Raw genomic sequence first — 21255 nt, 5'->3', positions numbered from 1 at the left:
TCACATCTTCCTTAAGAAAGAAAATTCTTCAAAAAAATTAAAAATTTTTTCACCGACTGCATAACCACTCCAAAGAAACTAGTCCCAAAAAAAAAAAAAAAAAAAAAAAAAAGCACACAATTCTGAAAATTGCTGGGTTGGTAGCTCAAAAGCAGAGAGTTTCTGGAACTAATTTCTTTGGAGTGGTTATGCAGTCTGCTGGGAGACACGGCCTTGATGAATGAAGCATGGGCCCCCCCGCTTCCTCTCGACCCTTTCAGCATTGACAACGCTATTCACTCACTCACACACAGCCTGCACATGACAGCTGTTCAGGGCAACCCCCTCCACGCAAAGCAGAGCGACCCACTCCCACCAGCACGGGTGCCTTCTGCACAGCTGATACGCTCATGGCATCAGGCAGAGCACAGGAGCACAGCAAGGCCCGCAAGTGAACAGCCCATCAAGCACTGCCCAAGATGCACTGCACGGCCGGCCTCAATGGCCTGGGAGCTGGCTTGGAGAACAGACTGCAGCTGGCACGCGGCACGTGACCCATTAGGAATCCACAGACATAAAGCTCTAATTGTGCTTCTCAGACACAGCTAAATTCTGTAGGTGGATTATTCGTCGGCCTTTCTGACCCACACATTCTTGGTTTCAGCCTCGGAGTCTGTTAAGTAACTGCAGAGACTTCCTACACAATCACACACACAATATCAATCCTGTCGCTGCAGAGTCACATAAATATTTGATCCCCTTGTAGAAGACTAACAGCTCTCAGTTTAAAGCCAAATGGGATAAAACGCCATTACATGAGGCTCTTGAAAGCAAACTTTTTAATTGGTAATTTCTGCAACAGAACCTTGAGTTTTGAGGTGTTTAATTTGAATGTCACGGCAATCACACAAGATTCTCAAGGCGACAAAAAAATCCACACCCGGGGACCCTGCCATGCATTTACTCCCATCCCTCCATCCGCCTTTTTAAAACAAGATTGCACCACATCTTCTGCAGAGATGCACGCTCTCTCCTCTTGCCCTCCTGGTGTGATGAAGGGCAAGATTATAAATACATATATTTTTTGAGACAGGGTCTCGCCCTGTTGCCCAGGCTGGAGTGCAGTGGCGTGATCCCCACTCACTGCAACCTCCACTTCCTGGGTTCAAGTGATTCTCGTGCTTGACCAAGTAGCTCAGCCTCCCGAGTAGCTGGGACTACAGGCACTTGCCACCACACCTGGCTAATTTTTTTTTTTTTTTTTCCATTTTTAGTGGAGACAGGATCTCGCCTTGTTGCCCATGCTGGTCCTGAACTCCTGAGCTCAAGCGATTCACCTGCCTCAGCCTTCCAAAGTGCTGGGAATACAGGTGTGAGCCACCACACCCAGCCCAAATTATACTATGTATTTAATCTAACCCTATCCTCACTGCAACTATGTGGCTATGATGCACATTCTGGAATAACGGCACAAAACGCTTTAATCTCCTGTGGCTGCCACAGTTCCTGCAGATGCTTGCAGCCTCTCTTTGGGAGTTGACTGACTTGATTTCTATTTTAAAGCTCAAAATTAACTCATTAACTAGGTCCAATTTAGGAAGGCCTGCCCTGTTCCTTTCTTACTAACAATCCTTAGAGGCAACTCTGATTTCCAGGCCGCGGCTAGGCACACAGCTGTGTGCTAGATAGCTAAAGCTGCCCTTCTGTCCGGCTCTCCGTGCAAAGCGTGCAGCTCCAGTTTGTTAAATGGGACTTCTCATTCTTTCTTCATAAGCAGTCTTACCGTGCAGAAAACACAGTAGCCATTTTAAGAACCAAAAAATGTCACCGCCGTGAAAGAAGGCCTCCCCGCCCTGGGCTGTATCTCCTGGCAGGGCTGCAGGGTGCGCAGACATCCAGTGCACCAGGGATACTGGAAATCACGCTGGATTTCAGCCGCTTTGGGTTTGGCAAAAGCCAGACGTCTAGCCATGTTAACCAAACACTCACCCACTGTACAGAAGACCACCCCCGGACACCTCTTCAGTAACTCTGAAACAAATTTCACCCACCTCGGCGTGGACTGTCCCTCCTCGGCACAGACTGCAGAGGGAAACTCTTCTCTGTGCTCACTGGGGTCCCCTGCCTGCCTTCGTGGTTCGACAGAAGCTTCCTGCAAAGGGCAACACAATAAGACACCAAGTCCTCAAGCTGCCTTCCTCAGGACATCTGTGATTATGAAAGCCCTCATTTGTGGGTTCGCCTTGCCAGGGCAGCTCTACAAAGCATTTCATTGAGACGCCTGAACTAAGACCCCGCGTCTACTTCTGTTCTAGGCAGGAAACAACTCCTACGTGAAGCCTGTAAAAGTGTGTGGCACAATTGGCCAAAAGAAATAAAATAAAATACAGCTGGTCACAAATTATAGCGGTGAAACCTCAAGCTCTAGGACTTGTCAGAGCCCGGGATTCTGGGATTCTTTGCTCCTGGCAGAGCAAGCGTGGAATTCTCAGAGGTCATGCTGAATAGCCACAAGCCAGGGTATCCAACGGCGGAAACAAACACTCACAGCATCTGCGTGGTTTTTCAGAGCCGGGACACCACAGAGCAAACCAGCAGCTTTCTTTCCATGCACATATTAGATATCTTGTATTAAATCTACAAAGGGTTCTTTTTTTTTTTTTTTTTTTTTTTTTTTTTTGAGACAGGGTCTTGCTCTTTTGCCAAGGCTAGAGTACTGTGGTGAGAACAGTTCACTGCAACCTCAACCTCCTGGGTACCGCCACACCTGGCTAAGTTTTTTTTGCTTTGTTGTAGAGATATGGTCTGGCTTTGTTGCCCAGACTGATCTGGAACTCCTGGCCTCAAGTGATCATCCTTCCTAAGCCTTCCAAAGTGCTAGAATTACAAAGACACCACCCTAGATTCTTTTAAAAAGAAATTGCATCTATCGCTGCAGAACTTTTTTTTTTTCCTTTGAGATATGCAGATGTAATAGGGAGAAAATGCTTTCAAAGGGGGCAGGGGCCAGAGAGAAAGAGACTGTCAACTTTGAAGCAGGGCTGAGAAATATGCAGTTTTCTGGAAAGCTTGACATTAACTTTCACCATCAAAACTCTCACTTTAAAAAAGTGCAACAACTTAATGTGTTTTAAATACATTTTGCCCCAGAGCAATCCTTAAAAATACTTGCAAATAAAAACTAGAATACTAAAAAGACCCAAATACCATAAACATTAAATGTCATCCATCAGTGTTTGAAAAGTGGCTACTGTATGTTGTTTTAAGCTTTTACATAAACCACATATTTCCATGTCAGAGGGGTTAGTTATCATTCTCCATAGTTCCCCTCCAAGTTGTTTGCTGAGTATGAAGGTAGGAGCAAGCTACTTAAGGGGAAAGAAAGTTAAAGCCAGAGATTATGGCAATGAGAATGAGAATGAAAAATGTGGGTTTTCGGGAATGTGTCACTTTTGTCCCCGAATACCTCCAGGAGATCTGGGAAAGGTAATTGCTTGCACAGCTGAAGCTGAGTAACCCTGGCGTCAGCCACCGCATTCTGGGTGTGTCCTATCCAGGTGTTAAGATGACCGTCAAGGGGGGCCATGCCCCCACTGTGGCTCCACGCTTACCTGCTTGTAGTGGTCTGTGGACGGCGAAGACCGGGACCTCCCGTGAACATGCTGTGGCCTCTCGTGTGGGTCCAGGCCCACATCCAGGATGTCGTCTGCTGAGTGGCAGCGCCCAGAGCTCCTGGCCTCCAGAGGCTTCCTCTGTTCCTTCCAGGAGGCCTGATACTCTGCAAAGGTGCCGAGCCTCCGTGGTGGGTCCGACGGCCCTACCTTCTCCACTATGCTGTGAGCGCTGAGGCTCTCCCCAAGGGAGGTGGTGCAAGACCAGGGCTCCGCGCCCTCACAGGTAAGGCCTGCTGTCCTCGGCCTCTCCGGCTTGTCTCTTGAGACTCCGTGAAGAGCTTGCCTCTGTGCAGGCCTCTGGGAAATGGGTTTGCTCGTTTCTTCAAAAAACTTCCACCTGTCGGCAAACGTGCCCATGGTATCCTCAGATGTCCTGGGGTGCTGGTGAGGACTGTAGCCCCCCATGAGGCCCACCTCATTCATCTTCTCGGGTTCCGAGTAGGACTTCAGTTTCTGCTCAGCTGTGAAGCGCCTTCGGCCTCCAATGCGGGGCAGGTGGGGCCCACCACCTGCAGATGAGGGCGGCTGGGCTGGGCCTGCCTCCCAGAAGTGGGGCACGGCATCTGGATCCCCCATCTGGTGTTCTAGTGACTCTGCGTACGGGTCTGCTGGACTGGGGTCCAAGTCGCGGCACTTGAAGGATGTGGCCCTCAGGACACGGGCTTGGGCCTCCTTCAGGTGGTCTTTATAGGTGCCAGCGAGGGGTGCTTCCTGGGTGCCACCTCCCGACTCGGCCCTCCAGTGGCCGTTGGCATTCTCTGAGTCGCCTGCTGCAGTCAGAGCCACTGTGCTCCGGCTCTTCTGCAGCTTGGCTCTACGCATCTGGATCTCGTTCCGCAGGGTGGTGGCAAAGCGGTCGCTTCTCCGGGTGGGCTTGCCTACCTGGGCGTCGAATGGTGGTGGTGTGGCAGTGTTGCTCTCTGGGCTGCTCTCGGGCTGGCGCTTTCCCTCCTGGGTTAGGGAGTGCAGCAGGGGTGTCTCCTGAGGGCAGATCCTGCTGCTGTCCCCGTCTGCCCACGGGAAGCCAGCTGCTGGCCGCTGGCTGGCTTTTTCCCCACGGCTGAACCTGGGAGGCTCCTGGGCTCCCACGGAGTGGCCCTCGGCCCCTGTGTCCAGCGAGTAACACTGTCCTATCTCGCAGGCATCTGGAGGACCATCTGGCTGAGGTAGGTGGCGGCGTGGGCTCTGGCCCACCAGGGGTTGGGGAAGATGCTCGAGGGCCCTGGGGGCTGTGTCAGAAGGCCAGCATCCCGCCCGGAGCTGCGCCGCTTGCAGGCCTACCTGCACACGGGGCGGCCAGGGGCCCTTCCAGCCACTCCCCAGCTTCTGGTCACAGCTGCTGAGCCCCCTTACCTGAGGAGGGCTGTCGTTCTGGGAGCTGGCAGCCGCTGGCTCCTGTCCGAGGCTGTCAGCACAGAGAGTGCTGTGGTCGCTGTACGGTGGAGGGTGGCGGCCACTACGAGGGGACTGTGGAAAGCGCACGTCTGAGCTGGACAGAGACGCCTGCAGCCTGCCAGAAGCTCCTTGGAGGGTGTCCTTGGAGGGCGGCCAGCTGCCGTCTGCGCGGACCTCCCGCAGGCAGCCCGGGCCTCCCGAACCCTTCCAGAGGCTCCCCGGGTGTGCTGACCTCCATGGCCGATCAGTGGGCTCTTGTCTCCAGTCACTGCGGGGCTGAGCCTGAGCCAGGGCCGTAAAGTACTGCGCCGCGGCCGCCTCTGAGAACATAGGGCCCTGGGCCTTCTCGTGGCTCTTGGTGGCAGCAAAGCTGTCACTGCGGAGAGGGGGAATGGGAGGAGGCGGGGAGGACGGTGCTTTCTTCTTATCAGGAACATACCAGACTGGCCCAAAATTGGACCTCCCAGGGGCAGCCAGCTTGGGCTCGACATTATACTCTGGCCTGGGACCTTTGCCACTGTCACTGGGGACCCTGGGCGGGAAACACCTGGGCTTCTCCTCCAAGCCCTGATGGTCTCCTGCGGCCTGAGCCTGCCGGCCACCCTGCCTGGAAGCCTCCCAGAGGCCCACGCTGTAGAGGATGTTCTCTGCGGAGGAGGTATCGGCCTTGGACAAGGTGTGGTCAGGAGTGCTGGAGCTCGTAGAGAAGGAGCCGTAGGCTGAGTCGCGCTTGCTGTGGGCGCCCAGGTGGTCGATGCTGCTGTTGGACTTGGCCGCTGAGAGGCGATCGGAGGGGTGGTCCAGGCTGTCAACACTCCCCAGGGAGCTGCAGTGGTCTAAGGTTCGCTGTAGGTTCGTCTGCTCCCAGGAACTGGACAGGTCATGGGAGGAAGAACTGCAAGAATGAGAAGAACAAGGCACGGTGTGCTTTAGCGTCAGCAATGGCAAAGGGCAAGGGTGGTAGACACAGCTGGCCCTCTGTGGAAATACCAAAACGCTAAACAATAACTTCCCAGGGTCAAGGTGCCAGGGCTGAGGTTGCAGCTCAGCACATGGATTTCAGTAGATACAGGGAGCAACTGAGCACAGGCTGAAAAGACTGTGTCCTTGCCACTGCATGCCTTATTACTAGACAGATGCCTTTCAACCCTAGCGCACATTCTCAGCCTGATGCCCACATGGCTGGCAGGCAACGTCTGCATTTAGATGTCTATGGTCAATCAATAGCTAAGTGCAGGGGTGGGCACACCACAACCCAGGTGGTTGTTGTTGGGTGGGTGGGTGGGTGGGTGGGTGTGTGTGTGTGTGTGTGTGTGTGTGTGTGTGTGTGTGTGTGTAGTATAGAGTGTGATCTCAGCTCACTGCAACCTTCGCCTCCCAGGTTCAAGCAATTCTCCTGCCTAAACCGCCCAAGTAGCTGGGATTATAGGTGCCTGTCACCATGCCAGGCTAATTTTTTTGTATTTTTAGTAGAGATGGGGTTTCACCATGTTGGCCAGACAAGTCTCAAATTCCTGACCTCAAGTGATCTGCCCGCCCCTCGGCCTCCCAAAGTGCTGGGATTACAGACATGAGCCACCGTACCCGGCCAAAATGGTTCTGTATGTTTTATGGTGGGGGGAAGAAATCAAAGGTATATAATTTCTCCTATTTCACCTGTGAAAATGGTATGAAATTCAAATTTTAGTTCATATGTGAAGCTTTACTGGAATCCGACTGTGCCCATGTGTGTACATATCGTCTGTGGCTGCTCTTGGGCTATAATGCATAGTTGAGTAACTGCAACAGAGACGTGTGGCCCACAAAGCCAAAAACATTTACCAGCTGGCCTGTTACAGACCAGGTTTGTTGGCTCACACCTGAAATCGCAGTGCTTTGAGAGGCTGAGGCCAGAGGATCACTCAAGGCCAGGAGTTTGAGACCAGCCTTACTTAGCAACATAGTGAGACCCCCCATCTCTATAAAAACTTTTTAAAAAATTGGCTAGACGTGGTGGTGCATGCCTGTAGTCCCAGCTACTTGGGAGGCTAAAGTGGGAAGATGGCTTGAGCCTGGGAGGTTGAGGCTGCAGTGAGCTGTACCAGCACCACAGCACTCCAGCCTGGGCAACAGAGTGAAACCTTGTCTCAATAATAATAATAATACCACCACACACTGCTATGTTCAGCTTTCAGCTAACTGGTTACACCCTGGAGGGTTATTGGAGTTAACATCAAAAAACACAGGCTCCTAAGCAGGATGGCATCTAAGAGGATGAAATTAATGGTGAGTTGAGACATTGATTCCTCTGTAAGGTAATAATTGTGTGACTGAGAGCTCTCAATGGTGAAACTATCCAGAATGTGAAATGCTTTCTTTAAAGCTCAACAAAGCTGAGATGTTCACCCTTCAAGAGGAAAAAGCTGTTGCTCCACTAGGCTGGGGGAGAGCAAGGATGAGAGAACCGCGTGACCAGGACAGAACACTGGAGAATGACTGGCTGTCGTCATCTGCGGGAGGGAGACGACTGTTTGGGATTCCCACCATCTTCTATGAGAACAGACCACGTATCCTCAAACCCAGGGCATGCTCCTGATTACCCACCAATACTCCAAAGGGGATTTTTCTGTGAGATCCCAAATCCAAGCAGATCTAGAGAACACTGAGCACTGTTTCCACACATATGTGGGCAGTACCCATGTTCCTTTCATCAAGAGACTGCCAAATGGGCTTAATGGAGATCTCCTTGCCTTAAGTCACTTAAGGAATAAAATAAAAGGCCCACTGTTCACTTAAGTGTTACTACTCAGTTGAGAATCCGTGCTTTTTTTTTTTTTTTTTCCCTCAAAAACACACTGGGCTCTAAATGTCATCATCTTTTGTCACTTTAGAGGTAATGTTATATTTCAGAAGTTCTTCCTTCTCGTCATATAAATCTTTACCTTGCAATTTTACAGACCAGTATTTTTTTTCTTTTTTTTAAGAGATGAGGTCTTGCTCTATTTTCCAGGCTAGAGTGCAGTGGTGCGATCATAGCTTACTGCAGCCTTGAACTCCTGGGCTCAAGTGATCCTACTGCCTCAGTCTCCTGAGTAGCTGGGATTACAGGTGTGTACACAATGCCCAGCTAATTCTATCTTATTTTTAGTAGAGAAGGGGTCTTGCTGTGTTGACCTGGGTGGTCTTGAACTCAAGCAATCTTCCCACCTTAGCCTCCCAAAGTGTTGGGATGATAGGCATGAACCACTATGCTCAGTCAAGACCAGTATTCATTGACAGCCAAAAACGGAGTGGTTACATTAACTCCAAACACACACACATGCCTGCGTGCACACATACACACACAAACATGCTCACTCATACACACTCACATACAGTACACATATGCACAAACAGATACACATGCGCACATACAGGCACAAACACATACAGATAGACACATGAACACATATACATACAAGGAGACACACATTTAGAAATACACATGCACACTCACACCCCTCCCACACACCCACAAACACACACACAGATACATACGCACACGCACCAAAACCAGACTATCTGCTGTTACTGCCATCCTCTTAACAGGAGACTAGTGAGGATACTGCCCCTAATCCCAAGAGGGTCGAGGGGAGAGGCTGCCAAAGCTTAACAGAACCTCTTGGATGCTTTTACAAGATACACCTGCCGCCCCATATATATCTCCTGCCTTCCAGTCCACACGTAAAACCCTGGAAAGGGGAAGGATGCTGTGGACGCCACCCTACCAGCTCAGAACCCTACTGCCTGGCATCCCGCCTGGCCAATCCCAAAGGAGCTTGGCTGAGACCCAAATCCTATGCTCCCCTTCTCACTCATGCCCTGTCTTGCCATTTCATTTTGTGTCACACGCTTGCCTGTTCCGTGAAAAATTCAGAGCACTCCAACTGTGATTACGTGTCGGTGGCCCAATCTCATCAGAAACATCGAAATCATTCTGTAGTCAGGAATTGTGCTCTCCTGACAGGTTGGAAGGCCTGGGAGCCTGAAGAAAGGCTGACCAAACCTGGCATCCTGGACAGGACTGTGTACCTACCTTGCGTGGTGTCGGCTGGACCAGGAAGGGCAGCCGCTGGCAGAGGGGAATGGGGAGGCCGCTAGCTCACGGTGGCTGTCAGAGAACTTGGTGGCATGCCAGGAGTGAGGCCTCCAGCCCAGCTCGCTCCTCCTGGAAAAGAGCACAGCGGGGCAGGGGTCAGGGACTGCACACAGAGCACGCCCTCGTGCCAAACAGTGCAGGCGACTTGGGACCGCACACAGGGCATGCGCTCATGCCAAACAGTGCAGGGGGCTTGGGGACCGCACACAGCGCGCGTGCTCTCATGCCGAACAGTGCAGGGGGCTTGGGAACCACACACAGGGCACATGCTCGTGCCAAACAGTGCAGGGAGCTTGGGGACCGCACACAGCGCGTGTGTTCTCATGCCAAACAGTGCAGGGTGCTTGGGGACTGCACACAGGGCACACGCTCGTCTCAAACAGTGCAGGGGGCTCGGGGACCGCACACAGCACGCGTGCTCTCATGCCAAACAGTGCAGGGGGCTTGGGGACTGCACACAGGGCACATGCTCGTGTCAAACAGTGCAGGGGGCTCGGGGACCGCACACAGCACGTGTGCTCTCATGCCAAACAGTACAGGGGGCTCGGGGACTGCACACAGGGCACATGCTCATGTCAAACAGTGTAGGGGGCTTGGGGACTGCACACAGTGCACGTGCTCTCATGCCAAACAGTTCAGGGGGCTTGGAAACCGCACACAGGGCACACGTTCGTGTCAAACAGTGCAGGGGGCTTGGGGACCCGCACACAGCGCGTGTGCGCTCGACTCAAACAGTGCAGGGGGCTGAGAGAATGCACACAGCACGCACGCTTGTGCCAAACAGTGCAGAGATGGACACTGGTCATAGTAACTCGGGCAGGTACACAGCACCATGTTCAGGGGCTGCCCACTGAATCTGCACCCACACCTTTTTAGACTTTTGTTCACCATCCATTTGCCCTAACGCAGAATGAGAATCACAGGCTCTACATGTGCAGCACCCTTATCTTTATTTTTGTTTTATTTTTGAGACAGAGTCTCACTGTCACCCAGACTGGAGTGCAATGGCATGATCTTGGCTCACTGCAACCTCCGCCTCCTGGGTTTAAGCGATTCTCCTGCCTCAGCCTCCCAAGTAGCTGGGATTACAGGTGCTCATCATCATGCCCAGCTGGTTTTTTTTTTTTTTTTTTTTTGGTATTTTTAGCAGAGACTAGGTTTTACCATGTTGGCCAGGCTGGTCTCAAACTCCTGACCTCAAGTGATCTAGTCACCTTGGCCTCCCAAAGTGCTGAAATTACAGGCGTGAGCCACCACGACCACCCAGCCCTTCTCTCTAAAATGTGTTCCTCCATAAATATGGACAATTGTTACTTGTCAATTTAAAATCTTACAAATGTAAAAATCAATAAAGAGCATTTATTCTAAATAAATAAGCAAATTTTGCCCTCTCCCTGCCCCAATATGAACACAAACATAATCTCCTATCTTTTGCTGGAGAAAAGGCATATGGGTCCACCAGGCAGCTGGGTCACACAGAGTTCAGACAGCTTATCTCTATTTACCTAGGTAACAAAGTAAAGACAGCCACCTTCTGGTTAACTAAGACTAGTAGCCGCATCTTCCCCTGAGCCTGTGAGTCAACCAAAGATCCCCCCAGGGAGTCATGACGACCCACACCAAAAGGCTAGAGTCCCTTCAGCCAGGGCTCCTGAACGTGGAGGAGCTTTCCTGGGCTCCCCCACCACAGTCCCCACCATCCCATGTGTGGCTTCTTAGTGTCTGGGCCACGCCTGCCCAGGTGTGATGAGGTGTGTCTGGTTAGAAATCCCGACGGACAGGGGAACACTGCCAGGCCTGAGAGCCTCCCAAGCTCACTTCTCCAGCTTCAGGATGGGAAGCCAGCTTTACTTTTCTCTAACTTGGGACAGACCTGACTGCTGATAGCCCAATCAAGAATGGAGAAAGAGCTTAAGTGGGCTTCTTTAAGTGCTTTGTGGAGATCAGACTTTTTCCCAGCAGGCAAAAACATTAAAGAATATTATGCAATAAAGAACATCTTACAAAATAAAACTGAAAAGCATTTATAACACAAACCTTTCGAGGACTCAGATCATTTTAATGAGGAAAAGTATATGGGTGGTAAAATGTGGAACATGCTGACTTTATGATTGTTTCCCAGGAACCAAAGACAAAGCATAAAAGACAAATTCAGCACCCCATGGAAGTAAAGCAATTGTAAAACCCAGACTGTACCTCATGGAATTTCTCAAAATCCTCGTAAGGAAGGTTCTGGCCATGTGAATTTCATTTTCAGCTGGCTTTCTCTGTGCTATGACATCCACAACTTCTTTCATCTTCCTTTATAGTTAATTACTGAAGAAAATAAACTAGACTGACTGAAACTGGAGGAAAGGGGAGAAAAAGAGAAGGCTAGGAAAATAAAACGTCTGACACTCAGGACGATGCTAGTTCAACCCTGCTACGGGAATAACTGGGCTACTAGCTGAGTCAGAGGGACAGCAGCTCTCCATGGGTACAATCAAAGTTCTCCCAGATAAACTATCATTAGCAAGCACATATAAGAATGTTAGCAACAGATTTTGTTCTCACAAAGCATGCATGCAAATAGCTGGGTGCTGTGGCTCACACCTATAATCCTAGTGCTTTGAGAGACTGGCATGGGAGGATTGCTTTCAGCCAGGAGTTTGAGATCAGCCTGAGCAGTACAGCAAGACCCCATCTCTGCACAAAATTAAAAATTCAGCCAGACATGGTGGTGTGTGCCTGTGGTTGTAGCTACTAGGGAGGCTGAGGTGGGAGGATGATTTGAGCCCAGGAGGTTGAGGCTATAGTGAGTCGTGTTCGTGCCACTGCACCCCAGCCTGGGTGACAGAGCAAGACCCTGTCGCTTAAAAAATTTATACGTGTGATAGATTATGAGGAATCCAGTGACCTTGTGACACCATGACATGAAGAAGCCCAAGTGAGTCACGTGGAAAGGCTGTATGGACAGCGACACCAGACAGCCCCAGCTGTCGCCCAACCTCCTGGCCCATGCACCAGACACAGGAGAGAAGGAAGTCACTTGCACATATGGCCCCTGCAGAGGCGATGTGGAAAGACTGAGGAACCCCGCTGGCGGCCAGAACTAAGCCCCAAAGCTTTTGGGCATCTGCTGCTGCTCAAGCCAGCCCCGCAGAGGCCCCTGTCATGGGGGAAGGGAGAAAGTGAGTCCCTGCTGTGCCCTGCCTCTATTCCTGGCTTTGGCCCTGGACATCAATCCCAGGTAGAGCCACTGACGAGTCATGAGGGAAGAGGGAGGTCACTTATCCTTATCCAAAAGTAGTTAATTGATTTAAAGTGACAACATCCAAAGTTCAGTTCCTTAGTCATTCTGGCCACACTTCGAGTGCTCACTGGCCACATGTGGGTAGTGGCTACTGCATGGGCAACACACAAATATGGACCAACTGCAGGCCTGCAGCTGGGGCACAGCCTTAGAGATGTAGTCACCCCATCTCATCTGTATGGCAGTAACGCTGCTACCCGCCTATGACTGCCTGCTGCCCGCAGCCCTAGCACAGTGACTGTTCACACCGCCTCCCTGCCCAACCCTTCCATAACGTGCAGATAACTACCTTTTGGAGATTTACTAGAACATGTTTTTAACATTGAAATAGCCAGCCCTAACACATAGCATGCTTCTGAGTACCTCCATATAGGCCAATTGCTTTGTGCTCATACAATTTTACAACTAGAAATTCTATTTGACACCATTAATTTTGGGGCAACTTTTCATGCAGCAAAGATGATCAAAATGGAGAGGAATCATCTTAAATCTGCTTTTAAAAATAAAATCGTTTTTAATTTTAACTTTTTGTAGAGATGGGGTCTTGCTATGTTGCCCAGGCTGGTTTCAAACTCCTGGCCTCAAGCAGCTCTCCGGCCTCAGCCTCCGAAAGCACTGAGATTACAGGTATGTGCCACCATGCTCAGCCTTAAATCTGCTTCTGAAAATCTGCTTCAGGAAGTACCTTCCTCCCCATGTACACCCAGCTTCAGTTTGCAGAACTGTTTCAAAGAAAATGAATCATTCCCATGCACCGATTCCTTAAATCCAAGTATGAAGAGAAATTAGCCCTTTAGCTTGGTCAGATACATCAGAGGAGACAGTGGCTTGGTGGTAACATTAACCTATGCTGGCAGTTAGCCAAAAAACCCAAAACACATTTCAACCTTCCACAGGCCTTAGGCTAAAACAAGAATACAGGGTTGTGAATGAATAAGGCAGTGATCACAGAAGCCCTCTAGCAGCTGAGAGGGCTAAACAGTCCCATTCCTGGACCAAAATGTCATTCTGTTTAAATCTGAATATGTTTTAAAATAAAATTGTAATAATAATATCATTTCAGATTTACTCTTTTACCTTAGAAGTTTATTCTATAATGACGATATTCAGCTTATAGCTAATATGGACTTTAACAGCTGGCCATTTAGTCAAAACGTTTACAGTTCCATGGATGGTAGATGGACAAACAAAATGTGGTCTATCCATACAATGGAATATTACTCGGCAATAAAAAGGAAATTCTGACATATGCTATAACATGGAAGACCCTGGGAACCATATGCTATGTGACATTAGCCAGTTACAAAAGGACAAATACTGTATGTTTCAACTTATAGGAGATACCTGATTCATCAAAATCACGAATGCAGAAAGTAGAATGGGGGTTCCAGGTGTTGGGTGAGGGAAGAATAAGAAGTTGCTGTTTAATGCACATAGAGTCTCTGTTTTGTAAGATGAAATAAGTTTCCGGAGATTGGCTGCATGACATGAATACGCTTAACACTATTGAACATTACGATGGTTAGGATGGTAAATTTTACGTGTATTTTTACCGTAATTAACAACAACAAAAAACCCCCAAAGTGTATATTGTGCACCTCCCATAGCTATGGGACAACCCTGTGGATGTGTCCATCAACAGGGACAAAAAGACACAGGGTTGAGGTCAAAATGCAGGACAGGGAAAGAGGAAGATAGGAGAGTCAGAACTGGGGCATCACAGCCAGGGAGGCTGATGGCATGGAAGAGGGCTTCCCATGGACGGAAACACATGTGCAGAAGGCAGCTTGGGTGGGAGCTGTCGCAGGCAGGCAGGGAACCTGGCATGGAAGTGAGACTTCCATGCCTTCATAAAAAGCATCTTACCTGGTTTACATCTTTGAAAACTGTCTGAAGAGAATGAGCAATGCTCTATGAGGCAATGAAAAAATGAAAACAAACCCAGAAGCTCCTTTCTAAAAAGATAATACACAGACATATATGTTGATTTCAAGATGACATAGTCAGCAGTTCTTATGCGAATTATGGCTGGTTTTTTTTTTTTTTTTTGGTAGGGGAGACAGGGTCTCCCCTCTGCCACCGAGGCCGGAGTACAGTGGCACGATCATGGCTCACTGTAGCCTCGACCTCCTGGGCTCAAATGATCCTCCTGCCTCAGCCTCTCATGTAGCTGGGACCACAGACATGCACCACCACACCCAGCTAACTTTTTGTATAACGAGAGATGGGGGTCACGATATATTGCCCAGGCTGGTCTCATACACCTGGGCTCAAGCAATCTGCCTGCCTTGGCCTTTCAAAGTGCCAGGATTACAGGCGTGAGACCCTGCACCTGGCCTAGGGAAATTTTTTTAAATAGGCAAATGAAGACACACAGTGAAAAGACTTATACTCTTTCTGTTTTAACTGACGATATCTTGGTTACTGTGGACAGTGAAAATTTACTAAAATATAGATGCTTTTTGTCCCAAGTCCTCTGAATTTCCTGGTGCATAATAAATATACTTGGGGACTAAGCCAGGGTCAGACTGGTTTCTGTGGGCACCTATGAAACAGCTGGATTGGCGTTGATAAGGAGAAGCAGGGGACCTTCAGTCCCTGCATACAGGACGCTCAATCACAGACCCATGGAGTTGGGGACAGAGCGCTCTGGTGCCACCTAGAGCCTCCCTACACTCACAGTCCCTCTGGCTCAGTTTCAAGGGCTCCCAGAAGGACTTCCGTAGACTGAAGACTGTGGTGTTTCCTCCTGCAAAAGCCACACACTCTTTCAAGGCTTTAAACTACCTTGTCCCTAGAACTGTGGGTCTCATGTGCAGGACAGACATGTTTCTGTGCATTCCCTTTCATCCTGCAGACTTGACAAGTGCCTTTCTTTCCCCAGTCGGCCTGGTTTCATGACCATTCTCCCAAGCCATTATATTTTAAAATCAATAAAGTTATATGTAGGTGTTATATTTATTTAACTTAAAATTTATTTATTTTTTTTTTTTTTGGGATGAAGTTTCACTCTTGTTACCCAGGCTGGAGTGCAATGGCGCAATCTCGGCTCACCGCAACCTCCGTCTCCTGGGTTCAGGCAATTCTCCTGCCTCAGCCTCCTGAGTAGCTGGGATTACATAAAAAAAATTTTAAAGAGATGGGGTCTCATTATGTCACCCAGGCTGGTCTTGAACTCCTAGGCTCTAGCAATCCTCCCACCTCGACCTCCCTAAGTGCTGGGATTATAGGCATAAGCCACCACACCTGGCCCATGCCATTATCATTCTTCCAAAACATAATCTTTAATCAATGCACACTATTCCTTTCATATAACAAAACACCGTGATATTGACAATACTGAGTTTTCTGGTACTCCACATGGAACTATTCATTCTAATGGTGGGTTCCCCTGAAATCCCTTCCCACAGATTGTATACCAAAGTTAATTGAAACTTACTTCAATTTTCTAGAGTAATTTGATATGCTAGGTAGTGTTTTGGGTTTTTTTTTTTTTTTCTTTTTTTTTAGGACAGTGTATAGATCACAAATACAAAAAATGCCAGGATGTTACTGAACATCAAGAACAAGAAACGTATGTTTGAGCCCAGGAGTTCAAGGCTGCAGTGAGCTATGATTGCACCACTCCACTTCTGCCTGGATGACAGAGCCAGACACTATCTCTAAAAAAAGAATGAACAACAGATTAGATATCAAATATCCTATAAAATAGAATTATTTTGTAAAATTATTTTGTAAAATAGAATTATTACAAGAACTGCTTCAATGAAATCTTTATTACTGACAAAGAGCAGAATTCCTTCCCTTCCCTCAAACTAAAAAAGAAAAAAAAAATCACGAATGTTGGGTTATTTTCCTAACCTTTTAGAAGAAAGCAAAGAAGCACCACCTCCCAAGACAAATAGTTTGTGTTTCGTGCCCCCAGCTAATTAAGCGCACAGTAAGAGCGCTGGCTGGAGGCCAAGGCAGGGGTTGGGAGGGGAGGCACCTTGGCTGCTGGGAGCCTAAGGTCTGAAACACAGGCCCAGCTGGTCCCCCGGCCTGGAAATTGTGATGGGGGATGGGGGGATTGCATAGGTGGGGGGCTTTTGGCCTACACTGGGAGCTGAGGAAGGTTTTTTGGGAAAACAAATAAATAATGGTTTCTAGGAACTTCTTGGAGATAAGGAAGGGGAGGGTTTGAAAGAAGAGACCGCAGCTGGAAAGGCCTTGCAGATACAGGGCCAGGATGGGAAGTTCTGAAAACACTCCGGGGGGCCTCAGTGACTGCAACAAGCTTCCCGATGTCAGCCCCCAGGGTTTGGGGAGAGAGGAATTTACCTGGCAATTGCTCACACTCTTCTAATCCTTTAAACAAAAAACACTTCCCTGTAAACATCAAATGAACCCTGGCTCTGATTCCGCTTCCTTCCTTTTCCTGCCAGTCCTCTGGAAGGCTTCTTTCTTTCCCAGTCTACACCTCCTGCCGGATCAGTCTCCAGCATGCAACACAGCTCTAGCCAGGTCTTCCCCTCACTCCAGAATGATCAGCTGCTCCCACGTTCCCCAGAAGGAAGTCCATGCTCCTGGGTTCTCTGTGGTCTAGTCCAGGGGTTCTCAGAACATGCTCCCTGGGCCAGCAGCATCCGTAGCATCTGGGGTCTTGAGAGATAAAGCAAATTCTCAGGTCCCTAAGACCTAGGAAGTCTGGGCTGCAGTGGGCCAGGAGTGTCTGCACCACCTGAGCCGCTCTGTGTGAGCCGCTGTGTGCTGGCCCCATCCTGCATTTCCACTTCCCTTTCCCAAGCCTCCCTTTTGCTTGCCTCCCCTCTGCTATTCTCACTAGGACTTCCATCTGTGGCTTCCAGCTTTGGAACACCTGGTATGGCTGGCAGACGTTTATATCTGCCTCTCAAACCTGGCTCAGCTGCAAAGGAGGCTCCACTGGCCTGTCCTTGACAAAAATTTTCCTGGATCGGCTTCCACCCTTCCTTCCTCTCTGAGTCCGCACTTGTGAGAGCTCCTCAGCCCACTCAGCTGCAAGCTCCTGGAAGGCGGGACCTAAAGGAATGATTGTAACCACATGGTGGGAGTGCGTCTCACATACATCACATGAATGTACACAAATACGCCAGAGCACTCTAGAAATGGTTAACTTTGCGTATATTTTCTATAAGAAAATGTCGGCCCCCAAGGGCACTGTGGGAAGATTTATACACAGAGTGCCTTTTCCCGGGCAGCGGTGCGGGCAATGCCTGCGTGAATGGTGACATCATGCCGATAAAGTCCATGGCCCTAGGAGATAAGAGGCAAGTACTTCCTGCTTTTATACATGAAGAGAACTGAGGCAAGATAAAAATTCCCAAATGACCTAAGCAGCTGAAACTGAGACATCAGAGCCTCATTGTAAGCAAACGCCAGGGCCCAGCAGCAGCATTCACGTGGGTGAAAGCCCCAGCGTTGCTGCCTGCCCACCTCACCCCTAGCAAGAGCATGCCCTGCCTCTGGCCTCAGCCTCTGGTGTTCAATCTGGGTCCTATAGCAGAAAAGATCACAGAGGAATGCCGAGGAATGCTACAGGATCCACAGGCAGAACTGAGCACCACAGAACAGAGGAGTGGAGCAGACCCGAATGATTGGTTTTCCCCATTAACTTCTGTAACCATCATTTCCATAAACCCATTACTGATTGGAAAGAAAAGGAAATAAAAGATCTCTCTCCCAGTATCCGAGCCACTTGTGTTCACTCACTTCACTAAAACATCAACATTCAACTTGGTGTTTTCAAAAGGGTACCCACACAGTTTTCTGGCTATGTTTCAACAGAATGAATTTGTTGGCAAAGAAACTTAGCACATTCAAGTGTGCAGCCATTAATATGACTAATTTTATATAATCCTAAGGATGAACGCCATGGATATAAGAATAAAGACATAAAAAGTCCCACTTGTTGAGTCAACATATCAGTACACACATGGCAAAAGCCATACCAAAAAAAGCAACAAGACATTGCAGACTGCGGTCCTCTAAATGCTATGTATACAGCATTCTAGCCACGTAAATAGATGCAAAGAAAAGGGAAAGAGATTTCAAGAAACAATCCCCCCTACCCCTTTCTGGAATTCTGCCCACTAGAAGATCTCGGCAAACGATACCGCCATCTAGCAAACTCCCTTTCTGGAGTTCTGCTCATTACATAAAGCCCATAATAATTTACTGCATTTTTACTCAATTTGTCCTCAAATTCCCTTCCCAGAGCCCATGGTTACTCAAGGTACTAGAAGAGTTGATATTCTTCGTAGAAAAACAAAAAACAAGGTCTAGAGAAGGGATTCGAAGTTTAGGGAAAGTAAACAATAAAAGGGACTTTAGAGTCGCAGTGCAGTAAAGAAACATTGAGCCCGAACTATGAAAAGAGATGAAACTCAGTGGCAAAATCGGGGGGGCGGGGGGGGGGGGGGGGGGGGGGCGGGGAGTCCACGAATTCCTCTGAATGTGAACTTCTAGGCACTACCACCATAGGTTAGCTGAATGTGGCAGTAGTGAAATGCTATTACAACTAAATAACATTTCTCCAAAGGAAACCTGTGCTTTTACTCCGAACTTTTTCCAGATCCTATATACATTCAGAGAACTATTAGATACCACCGCACCTGTGGTTACTATGGTAAGCCAGATGTCCACTCATGTGCAATCATCAACATATGCCAAATGGCTGATAAAAATCTTCCCTTATCTGATCACTTATCATCTCACCGAGAGGAGAAGGCATCCTTTGCTTTGCAAGAGCATTGAGCCAGAGAACTTTCCTCTGTGTCTTTACATTTAATAAACTACCAGGTCATAGTTGGAAAATCAAAGCAGTGAAATCACTGAAGAAAGATCTGATTCCTTCCTCTTTTTTTGTCATTTACTATAGCTGCAGGGCAATGAGTTTGCTTTCCTTATTATTAAAGGCAAGCACACACTATCAGCAAGAGTCAACGGTACAACCACCCTTTGTGGTTCAGAGAGCTGTAGCCACCTGCTCTGTCCATGATGCTGGCTACATTACCAAAGCATGGTCTGGACACCGGAACTCCCTGAGTGATTTCATCAGCTCATTTCATATCCCCATCAATGTGGTCATGACCACCATCCAACAAACCCTTCTGAGCACTCTCCTTCAACATGCCATTTCATTCCATTCCAAAGGCCTTTGGACTCTAACCGTCACAAACAGGCTTTCTTCAGCAATAAAACCAACTTATCAGGCAACTATCCTAAATGGTTTTTATGAGGACTTGGTTTTAAAAGTACCCTGAGATAGCCAAGACATGGAAACACATCCTGCAGCTGGGGACAGGACGGGTGTGAGTGTGTCTGCGTGAGAAACAGGCATGGGATGAAGCTGTTTTCATTATTGAGCATTTTCTTTGTGTGAATAAATTAGCAAGTCATATTAAAACAAACAAACAAAAAACAAAACAGGCTTTCTTTACAGATAAACCAAGTCCCTTACTTTGTACAAAGGGCCAAGGCTGTGTCAGGTATTTCATTGCTTCTCCCCAAAACTCTCCCACCTGAGAACCAAGGGGTGTTAGTGGTAACCACGCTTGAGGTGACAGTTCTAAGAAGAGGCAACATTTACTCCGCCTTTATCACTTCTTGGGCAACCATCACTCATGGCTCTGCCAATTTCACCTCTCTCTGCCCCTTGGCAACACACTGAAGGTGTGTCTGTCTCCATCTGGACTAAGTGGCCAGTGCAGAGCAGATCATGCCACAGCGTGCCAGTGCCACCACAGCCAAGACATGCTCAGTGTGCTCCATGTGGGACAGACAGAGTCTCTGGGAGCTTCTCAACCTGCAAAGGCCTTATCTACCTGTCCCTTAGGAGTGACTGCAAGAGTAAGTGGCACACTGGACAGAAACCACATGCAGGCTCCCTGCCCTGCCAAGTCCATTAAGAGGTCAGCACGCGAACCCAGGGGCCCTCGGTGTCTACTGGGCTGCTGCCTCTCACAGGACACCGCTTCCCAGACAACAGCTGCCAAGACCTGTCCCCAGATCCCTGTGCCCTCAAGTCTCAAGAGAGGACATTCCAGGGTCTGCTCTCAAAGTCTCACCAGAACACTCTTCTTTCCAACCCAATAGCAAACTAGGAATTCAACCAGTGTAGATAAACCTTTTCTCCTACGTTCGGGGCTTTCAATTTTGTGGATCTCATTAGAACTGCTCCATATTTAAAAATAAAACTCTACTCCATTTACAGAACCCATTAAAAAAAGTCATTTAAACTTCATTGATAATGCTAATACTAACTTCTCGATTCCTCGAACCTCAAAATAAACTTAACCTGTACAGTGTGGATCCCACTGTGCAGCATTCGCAGGTCCTCCAGAGACCCCAAACACACACAAAAATCAGCTAAACATTGTCTGTAAGTCTTACTATATTAAAAACCACCACTATTTGCAAACATTGATTCATCTGATTAAATTACCTAAACCACACACTAAGGCAAAACTGCAATAGAAGTAACTTTCCCCAAAATAAAACAATTCTGATCAACATAGTTTTCTTTTTCCTCCTGATTTTACTTAATAAAAACAGTCAGTTGTTTGGGTGTGGTGGTTCACACCTGTAATCCCAGCACTTTGGCAGGTGGAGTGGAGCAGATCTCTTGAGGCCAGGAGTTCAAGACCAGCCTGGGCAACATGTCGAAACCCCGTCCCTACTAAAAATACAAAAATTAGCCAGGCGTGGTGGCACACGCTTGTAGTCCCAGCTGCTGGAGAGGCTGAGGCACGAGAATTGCTTGAACCTCGGAGATGGAG

The 21255-nt window shown here is 48.5% G+C and overlaps 1 protein-coding gene across 4 annotated transcripts in view; it reads right to left on the bottom strand.

Annotated features, from left to right (window-relative positions):
• SHROOM2 (shroom family member 2) overlaps window positions 1–21255 on the bottom strand; it is a 159633-nt gene that overhangs the window by 51806 nt on the left and 86572 nt on the right. For 2 of the 4 annotated variants that reach the window (XM_032285877.1, XM_032285880.1), the window contains 3 exons: window positions 9103–9234; window positions 3591–5943; window positions 2031–2131 (listed from right to left, as the gene is read on the bottom strand). In XM_032285877.1, the coding sequence (XP_032141768.1) occupies window positions 2031–2131; window positions 3591–5943; window positions 9103–9234 (2586 nt within the window). Of the gene's footprint in view, window positions 1–2030; window positions 2132–3590; window positions 5944–9102; window positions 9235–11361; window positions 11730–21255 lie in introns of those variants that run through there. The other 2 variants (XM_032285878.1, XM_032285879.1) reach the window with 2 other exon arrangements.

The sequence above is a fragment of the Sapajus apella genome, unplaced genomic scaffold (assembly GCF_009761245.1).
Source record: "Sapajus apella isolate SASKATOON/1434 unplaced genomic scaffold, GSC_monkey_1.0 scaffold17, whole genome shotgun sequence".
NCBI lineage: Eukaryota > Metazoa > Chordata > Mammalia > Primates > Cebidae > Sapajus > Sapajus apella.
The sequence above is the reverse complement of the archived record's forward strand: the minus strand, read 5'-3'. Positions and strand labels throughout refer to the sequence as shown.